The sequence below is a fragment of the Wasmannia auropunctata genome, unplaced genomic scaffold (assembly GCF_000956235.1).
Source record: "Wasmannia auropunctata unplaced genomic scaffold, wasmannia.A_1.0 LD335951.1, whole genome shotgun sequence".
NCBI lineage: Eukaryota > Metazoa > Arthropoda > Insecta > Hymenoptera > Formicidae > Wasmannia > Wasmannia auropunctata.
The window spans coordinates 10,272-19,822 of record NW_012026939.1 but is presented as its reverse complement, the minus strand read 5'-3'; the positions used below and the strand labels follow the sequence as shown (position 1 = coordinate 19,822).

At 27.6% G+C, this 9,551-nt stretch overlaps 1 protein-coding gene across 4 annotated transcripts; it reads left to right on the top strand.

Moving 5' to 3' along the window:
* Nucleotides 1–514: 514 nt before the first annotated feature.
* Nucleotides 515–7,612, top strand: LOC105455074 (neural Wiskott-Aldrich syndrome protein). 4 transcript variants are annotated; one of them, XM_011698125.1, is made up of 8 exons: nt 515–674; nt 843–1,016; nt 2,880–3,160; nt 3,294–3,581; nt 3,669–3,948; nt 5,487–5,864; nt 7,180–7,433; nt 7,528–7,612. In XM_011698125.1, the coding sequence occupies exons 2-7, from the start codon at nt 921–923 to the stop codon at nt 7,426–7,428; spliced, it is 1,572 nt and encodes a 523-aa protein (XP_011696427.1). In that variant the 5' UTR covers nt 515–674; nt 843–920; the 3' UTR covers nt 7,429–7,433; nt 7,528–7,612. The 4 variants fall into 4 exon arrangements, with proteins under 4 accessions (XP_011696427.1, XP_011696426.1, XP_011696424.1 ...); XM_011698124.1 differs by having other exon boundaries at nt 515–761; XM_011698122.1 differs by having other exon boundaries at nt 515–1,016.
* The last annotated feature ends 1,939 nt before the right edge of the window (nt 7,613–9,551 follow it).

The following is a 9,551-nucleotide window of genomic DNA, read 5'->3' as shown; positions in this document are numbered from 1 at the left end:
CAAGTAACCTCACTACAGCACAACTCACAGTCGTACTGACAGCTTGATGGCACAAACAACCTCACTTTTCAACGAATTTCGTCTGCTATTTGTCGTATGAAGTCCATCACTACCCGACTTTAGTACGACAAAAGTTTAGTAACTTTCCGACGGAAGTCCCCCACTTAAGCACCATCGGCAGCCAATCGCTACGTCCGACAACGCTCGTCGTACGACTCGTGTAATAGCACCCTTAGTATTAGGTTGTCCGTAACCCCTCCACTCAATTGGGATTGGTCGATTTTCTTATGCTTACGTCTTACGGCTTTATGGGATTTTATGTGTGAAGGCCTTTACGCCGCATGTGACGGCACCCTAAGATGCGGCAAAATGTATTTTGCGCCGGAAGTGAGTTATCTGAGTAACATTTTTAACCAATAGTTGCAGCTAAATCGCAGACATGGCCGCCGATTAGGATCCTCTCTGGTTATACTGTGGTGACATAAGGATTCAGCTTAATATGTTTGGTCTATCTAGAATATGTCTATGGTGAAAATGCATCACATGAAGAAATGCGGAATGTCGAACCGGATAGATAGGAGATGTCATCGTTATCTTAAGTCGAGTTTTTCCTGTTGAATTTATACAGCTACACGAGAGTATTTGTGATCAGAGTATCAAAGACTTAAAGAAAGTTTAGTTGATTCAAAGCTTTTCCTAGTTCGGGAATAATATATACAATTTTGGATTTCTTGCCTTTTCATTGGGGCTGTATTGTCACTGTATGCCTGATTATGCGAATGGACGATAAACGACGATTAATACACGTTGATGTTGTAACGATAATGAAAGTAACGTTTTAGGTACGAAAAAAGGAGTGGCTTTTTAGATATTAAGTAATACTTGGCTACGTGACGTTTCTAACCTTATTCGACGATAATATGAAGTCAGGCAATACGGATAAGCATAGGGGTACGATACTCCTAAAACCGGAGGAAAATGAACAAGTCTTCCAGTTGATAGGGAATCGATGCCAGGTAAGAATTTTTTGCTTAATTTCCATATTGATGCGAATATCTTGATATTGATTTATTGATTTAACATATTGATTCGATTAACGAACAGTTTTTGAACTTTTCCTTCAAATTTCCTATTTTCATACTTTTGCCTATATCTTGAATAACATTTGATGTATTATTTAATTATATTTTGAATAATTATTATTAATAATTGTTTATAAAGTGCAAAAAAACTGAAAAGATACATGGTTCTATATTTATAAAAATACATATAATTAATTTATAATAAAAATGTTAATTTGTAATAATTCAGTTAAGTACTAAAAAGGATGAAATCAGAACAAATATAATATATATTTTTATTTTTTTTAAATATATTTTTTTTTATCCATGATTAACAATAGGATAGTTATATTATTTTGTTTTATTATTTATACAATCAAAAAAAATACAGTCAAAAAAACATTCAACATTTATATAATAATATATGATAATACACACTGTACTAACAATGTAAAAGAAAAATTCTAAGTAACTATAATTAAAAAATTTAATCATTTCCAAAATATAATTTTTTAAATTTTGTATATTAAGTATTTCAACTTATTAACTTCAACATGTTATATGCGACGCCAATATATTAATTATGGTATTAATATGCAAAATTGTTTCTATTTTAAAAATGGTTGAGTTTTCAACTTTTATTTACTTTTTTTTATTCAGTATAATGTACTATCTATCATGTAAATAATGATTGCTTTTTAACATCTTGTTCACAAAGATTTAATCATTTTTAATTTCTTGTTTATACATTTACATTAAAATATTATTTATAAATATTTAAACTTTGTATTTTTGTATAAATTTACATAGATAGTAAATGTATATCAATATAATTATAAAATATATTAAAGTATATTAAAATATAGCAATGAAATAATACTCTATAAAAAAAAAGAGAAATTATGACATACATATATGAATTATTTATACACTACAGAAATATTAGCATTTTTTATCAAGACTGTCATACAGTTACAAGATAATTTTAATTACAAAATACGATAAAAAATAATAGGCCAGAACCGAGCATAAAAGGATGGTCAATAAATCAAAATAAAATCATGCAAAAGTCATGTTAAAAGTATATATTCAATAATATTCGAACAAGCTTCGACTTTATACTCAGTCTTCCTCAGGGACAATAAGCAAATTAATCAATCTAATCCATAAATAACTAACAAAAAACGTACATTATTAATAAAATCACACATGTTTAAATATTTAAAACAGTCAGAACGTTTCTGCAGAAGTCATATGTCCTCTTTATTGTTCTTATATCCATATGCTTACAAGTCATTAAAAATTTCCCACATCTGGTCATCTTTTATCAATTGCGACAGTCTCCCATGACAAAGAATATCTGGCCTCAGACATGGTTTAATCAGTATAGCGTGAACAGTGTTACAGTAAAGTTCTTACACTTCAGTCTAATGATAGATATGGTTTAATGGACAGCTATAACTATAAATGATACTATAGATATAGTCCTTAATATCAGTCTATTGGAACCATGTCTGAGGCCAGATATTCTTTGTCATGAGACTGTCGCAATTGATAAAAGACAACCAGACGTGGGAGATTTTTAATGACTTATTGACTTAATGACTATCTATTATTTTTTATTGTATTTTATTATTACAATTACGAGCCTATAATCACAATTGAGTAATTTTAATTAATTCGAAATTTTTAATATTTTTTGTAATTTAAAATAATTTTTATACACAATTATTTTTTATACTATCAAGCGACGCGGTAGCGGCGCAACGCCAAGTATATTTTATTTATATTGCTTATTTATTTGTATTGCTGTTTTAGTGTTTAGCGGCTGGTATTATACAATTATATTTGACTGAAGCTCCTTTACATAAAGATTGGATTAAAAAGAATACAGGTATCATTACTCTAATAAGGGATAATCCAAGACGTAGTTTTTTTTTGCGCTTGTATTGTTTACAAAGGAAGATTATGTTATGGGAACATGAAATCTATAATTCAATGGATTATAAAGCACCAATGTCATATTTTCATACATTTGAAGCAGAGGATTGTATGGCTGCATTTAATTTTGCAAGTGAAACCGAAGCTATTACATTAAGGTATGTTAAATAGGTATATTAATATGAATAAGAATGAACAAAAGTTTGTTACAAGTAAGATTAATTAAAAACATATGATGAGGAGTAATTTATAAAAATAATTTCTTCTGATATTTTTATTTCTTTTTTATAGAAATATACTTCTTGGAAAATTAAATGCTAAACGTCAAAGGAGGCAGGAAAGAAAAGCAAAAGAAATGCAAGCTAGTACTACTTTGCCTTGGAAAAATCAAAGTAGTATATCATCCTTTACTGTTACATCAGGTTTATCAAGTAATTTATCGAATGGTGCTCCTGCTACAGTTGGTGTTAATAGAAGTGCTTCTAGCAGTTCAATGTATAAAACTAAAAAGAAAAAAAGCGAACAAGACCTTAAACGCAAGTTGACTAAAGATGATATTGGCCTACCTTCTAATTTCAGGTATAGATTTAAATTTTGTTTTACATCATGTGTTTTTATATTTTATGTGTCTATTAGTTATTTAAAGTATATAAATATTTTTTGCAGACATGTGGCACACTTAGGATGGGATGTAAATAATAAAGGTTTGGAATTAGATTCTGTAGATTCACAATTACAACAATTTTTTAATAATGCTGGTGTTTCGGAATATGAACTTCAAGATAAAGGCACACGGAAATTTATTTATGATTTCATTGAAAGAAATGGAGGTATGAGTGCAGTGCAGGAAGATATTCGACCATTGGTTAATGCAAAAAATAGTCAACCTCCTGCACTGCCACAGAGGCAGGAATATCCTCCACCTGTTCCAGCACGAACAATACCTGTGAGTTTCATTCATGGAATTCTAATACTAATTAAACTTCTCATTCTGTCGCTATTTTTGAAGCTAGAAATGAATTAACTATTGCTATGTATTGTATACTCACACATATAAATGACTAAAGTGATTGAGTCATTGACCTTAGAATATACAGATGAAGCTATACAAAAAACAGCCGAGATTAGCGACAAAGAGAAGATTACAGGTACTTTGGCTATTTCGGTATTTTCTGACAAAAAGCTTTAATTAGCGATAAAGGAAGACTTAAACACTTTAGATACTTCGGTGGTTGTTTTTTTTTTTTTTTTTTTCATATTTTTTGCAACACTTGGTATGAAAGCAAGCAGCTGAGAGTCGAATAATATCAAACTGAATTAAACCAAATGAATTGATATACCTGTAATTCTTCGTTTTTTTTAATCTTAATTTTTCTCTGTCTTGTTCTAATTGGCAGATCTGTTTATATATTCTAAGGTTGATAAATTGAGTGCTTCTGACGTATGCACTCACTGATATTGATATGATATAATCAAATATATGGTACTCTCACTGACACGTATATGTAACACGTAGTAACATCGGCTCAAATTTACTTTTGTCTCTTTCTATGCAAAGCTGATGGAGTGTGCATCAAAAATATCAAATCCGCTACTACAGTTCTACATGAAAAAGACATGCACTAATTATAAGAAAAAGTCACGTATATGTACCTATATGTGCTACATGGTGTTTTTTTAGTGTATCTCCTTCACTCATTAAGAGCTGTGGCAGTGGCTTGATTTTGGCATCTTTAATGAATAATCTAGTTAATGTATAGAAATTATGATTTTATTCTGATAATGAATAATCTAGTTAATGTATAGAAATCTATGATTTTATTCTGATATTGGTTACATAAGTTACATTAATTAATAACTTTATTAATTTTTAATTTTTATTCTTTATTGTAAAAAACTTATAAAGTTTATTAAACAAGTTATAATTTTCTATAAAATTTATAATGAAATGATAATGTTAGACATAATAAAGAAATTTTATTATTAAAATAAATATTTGCAATAATTTTATATATTTTTTTTCATAAAGAAACTCAAATAATATTTTGAGAAGAGTAATAATATTATTTATTTTTTACAACGACATAATAAAAAACTCATTTTAAATGTTAATATTTTAAATTAAAATTTTCATTACATAATTGAGATATTTTATTACATAATAAAAACATTTTTAGTTTAATTAATGTTTTTATTTTAATTACGTTAATTTCTATTTATATATTATATAAAATTGTATTTTTTAATTTATCTTTTTACATAATCTTTTAGGTACATATAAATTTACAAATACATATTTCTCTTTATTTCCATTATTACTTATTGCTCATTATTATATATATAATTTATTGATATATTTAAACATTTGTACTTTTACATTAATAGATTCAAAATATTATTGTTGAATATAATGTTAAAATAAATATTAAAATAATATATAATTACTTATGTATATAACAGTAAAAATATAATATTGTGTTTCAGCATCAGACACGCATTGCTCCACCTTTACCTCCAAATCGTTTTGGTGTATCTCCTGTACCAAGTGTGCCATCTAGCCTACTTCCGAGCGTACCTTTAAATGCTTTGTCGAATATTCCATCTGTACATAAAACTTTACCATCAAGACCACCTCCACCAACTATAACATCAGCACCAGCTCTTCCTCCACCTCCGCCTCCACCTCTACCACCAGCTCCTTTAAAAATCGGTACAAACATTCCCATACCACCGCCTCCGCCACCTTTACCAGACTCAAGTAGCATCAACAACACAAATGTTACTAATAACAATAATGAAGAATCAATCACTGATCTTAGACCAATGCTCATGGAATCTATTAGAAGCGGTACAATTTTGAAGGTATGTATAAGTGATCCATCATATTTCTAACTGAGAATCAGTTTTATGATCAAATTTATCATTTATCTTTTTTTTTTAATTTTGTGTTATAATTCTAATTTTTTATTTTGGAATTTTGTATTTTTTAATATCTATTGTAGAATTACTGTATATGAGTGATATATGTAATAAGCATAACAGTATTTACTCTCACAGAAACTGAATGTTATACAGAGTGGAACACGTAAAACAAAATCAGAACATATAAAAATGCAACCCAGCAAGCAAAAATATTTCAACAAAAGTTATAATAGTTTAAAAGAGGACAAATAATCGTAAAATCAATTTTTCACAAAAATTTAATTGTTTAAGCCAGCGTAAAAATAAATTATTAGTGCAGTGAAAAAATTACTACATTTCAATAGTGTTTTTACTGCACTAGTAGTTTATTTTTACTAGGGAGGTTACATAAAGTTTGTCAGTTTTTATTTGCCTCATTTTGTATAACAATAAATAGTTGATTTTTAGTTTCGTATCACTATAGAATTAAGATTATGAAAATAAAATTTCTATATTTTTATTTTTGGAATTTTATTTTTGACTTTGTTTTCTAAAATAATTGTTTTTATTATATTGATATATATTTCCATATTTTTTTGAAATTTTATTTAATTTGTTAATTTGTTCTGTCAAATCAAATATGCAATATTATTTTGTTTTATCTTTATTGAACCTTTGAAACTTACAATTAGATAAATTATATCATTAATTTCTTTATATCTTAATTCTTGGTAACGAGTAATAACACACTAAAAAAGATTTATTTCTGTTGCAAACCAGAACAATCTAGTTTCTATACTTTTAATCTTTTATTAAATTTTTGCTTTTAAAAGTTAAAGAAAAAGTATATTCTAAGCAAATATTAAAATTACATGATAATTTAAATTATTTAAATATTATATTAATTTTAAAATATTGCATGTTAAATAAGAATAGAATAACGTAAATAATATTATAAAGGAAAAAATGTTATTCTTTACCCTTCTAATTTATTGTGTATAAAATGAAAAAGGATAACATAAACATTTTTTTTATTTAATATTCTAAATACATTTATATATATAATATAGAAAAGAAAAAATAAAACAGTAAAATGAATGGTAAAACAGTGGGAATAAAGAAAGAAGGAAAAGAGGGCAAACAAATGTCTAAATATATTTTTACCTTAATGTACACATTTGTCAAGTTAATTTCTTGAAAATTAAAAAAGGAATGAAATGATCCGTTTTCTCTTTTAGTTTCAATTAGAAACCTCATTTGATATTTTACTTTACAGAAAGTTGATAAGACGGAAATAAAGCCAGCATTAGTTGAGGATTCAAGGGATGAGTTGCTACGACAAATACGTGAAGGTATTGAATTGAAACCTGTTCGAAATGAAGCAAAATCGAATACAGTACCTATACTTCGTGGTGGCTTGGCTGATGCATTATCTAGAGCTCTGGCTGAACGATCTCGTGCAATTCATAGTGAAAGCGAAGAATCCACTAGTGATACCACTGATGACGACGAATGGGATGACTAAATCAGGTTAGTTAACTAATTCATATTATTCTTATGCAAGTCTGCTATCTTTACTATATTTATTTTTCATATTATCAAAAGTATAAAACAATTATTTCAGATAAAAAATTAATTAAAAAGCTAATAACATATTACTGTGATAAATACGTTATTAATAAAGATATTAACAAAGTTATTTACAAATATGTAATGTAAATGAATCAATTTTAAATATCTAAAGAACAGTATAAAATAGATGAAAATTATTTTAAAAAAAAGTTATAAAATTCAAAAGGAATCGTACATATACAAAACATAAAGCAGGTAAGGGTAGATTATAACTATTCTAATATTTTATAGAAAGAAAGTTATAATGTGTTTTGCATAAGTTTTAATATATAAATATTTCTTAATTAATAGTTTTTTTTACAAAAATTGCTTTGTGTAATATCTATGTTGCAATATCCAAAATTATTCTTTAAAGCTATTTTAAAAAGTCAATTATGATATTTCAGATAGAATGATATATATTTATGTGCTGAAAATAGTTTGAATATAACACAAATATAAATTTGATATATATAATTTTATTAGAATAATAAATGATATATATACTCCCTTCCAAAAAAATGGTAAATTAAAAGTGTAGATAAAATTTACCAAATTTCAAATAATCATAACTTGGTAAATAATGAAGATAAAAACATGAATAAACATTGCAAAATGAAGCTTCAAATACTCACTTTAATAATATTTGAATGGCAATTATAAACGGTTATTTTAATGGCGGATGACAAAATGAAAAACTTCAGAATTGATAATCAAAAGTTCGTGCTTGCGACGATGCATGGCATGAATCAAATATCACAGCCCAATGGGACAAAATGCACATGAATGTATGGAGTTATCTTTAAAATGCTTTTTGGCCAAACACGGTACGATCATTTTTCGCTAAGTTATGCAACTTTGAAAAAAACCTGTTTTTTAATTAAGTTTGGAATAATTCATCGAAAAATGATCGTATTGAGCTTGATAAAAAATAATTTTAAAGATAATACTTTGACTAGAATTTAATCTCATTGCGTGTTGCACACATATCACATCTTTGTGGTACGTGTGCGTGCACACACGCTCTTCCTCTCTCATACACACGCGCACATTCGCGCGAATACGCACGACGCACGCACGCACGCACGCACGCACGCACGCACGCACGCACGCACGCACGCACGCACGCACGCACGCACGCACGCACGCACGCACGCACGCAATGAGATTCAATTTTAGTCACAAGTGTTATTTTTAAAATACTTCTTTATCGAGCTCAATACGATTATTTTTCGATGAATTATTCCAAATTTAATTAAAAAGCAAGTTTTTTCAAATTTACATAACACAGTGAAAAGTGATTGTATCGAAAAGTCGGCCAAAAAGCATTTTAAAGATAACGCTTGATACTTTCATATTACATACTGCATTTTATTCCATATATCTAGGCTACGATATCTGATTCACGTCATGCATCGTCGCAAGCTCGAACCTTTAATTATCAATTTTGTATCTTCTCATTTTTCATCCACCATTTTTTTTATGTGGTTATTCATAATTGCCATTTAAATATTCTTAATGTTGGTATTTGAAGCTTTTATTCATCTTCATTATTTATCAAGATATAATTAATGAAATTTGATAAAAATTTTAACCTAAATTTTTAGTGTACACTTTTTTTGAGAGGGAGTATCATAAACCAATACTTAATTGATTCAAATCTTTTTACATATTATATTAATGAGTCATAAAAATGCTTTATAATAAAAAAATATTTTGAAAAACCTACTAATTTTAAGATAATTTAAAAAATGAATTATTTAATCTATATATACCTATATATATATATAAGGATGTCCAAAGGCAGTTTTGACGACAGTTTTTGTACCCTATATACATATGTGCGTTTGCACCTAAAAAGTACGATACATAAGCCGTTTCATATACTTCTTTGTAGTTTTTAAATTAAATAGAATTAAATACAAAGTGGTAGTTTCGACGACATCATATATCTATTGGCAGTTTCGAAAGCAGTGTATATAAAAAATATACGTAAAGGGCAGTTTCGACACCTAGGTATATATGAAAAATATATAG

Coding starts and splice junctions, on each gene's coding strand:
- LOC105455074 (XM_011698125.1), top strand. CDS start 921: ATGAAGTCAGGCAATACGGATAAGCATAGGGGTACGATACTCCTAAAA. Junction 3,582..3,668: donor GGCCTACCTTCTAATTTCAG/GTATAGATTTAA, acceptor TATTTTTTGCAG/ACATGTGGCACACTTAGGAT. Junction 3,949..5,486: donor TTCCAGCACGAACAATACCT/GTGAGTTTCATT, acceptor ATTGTGTTTCAG/CATCAGACACGCATTGCTCC.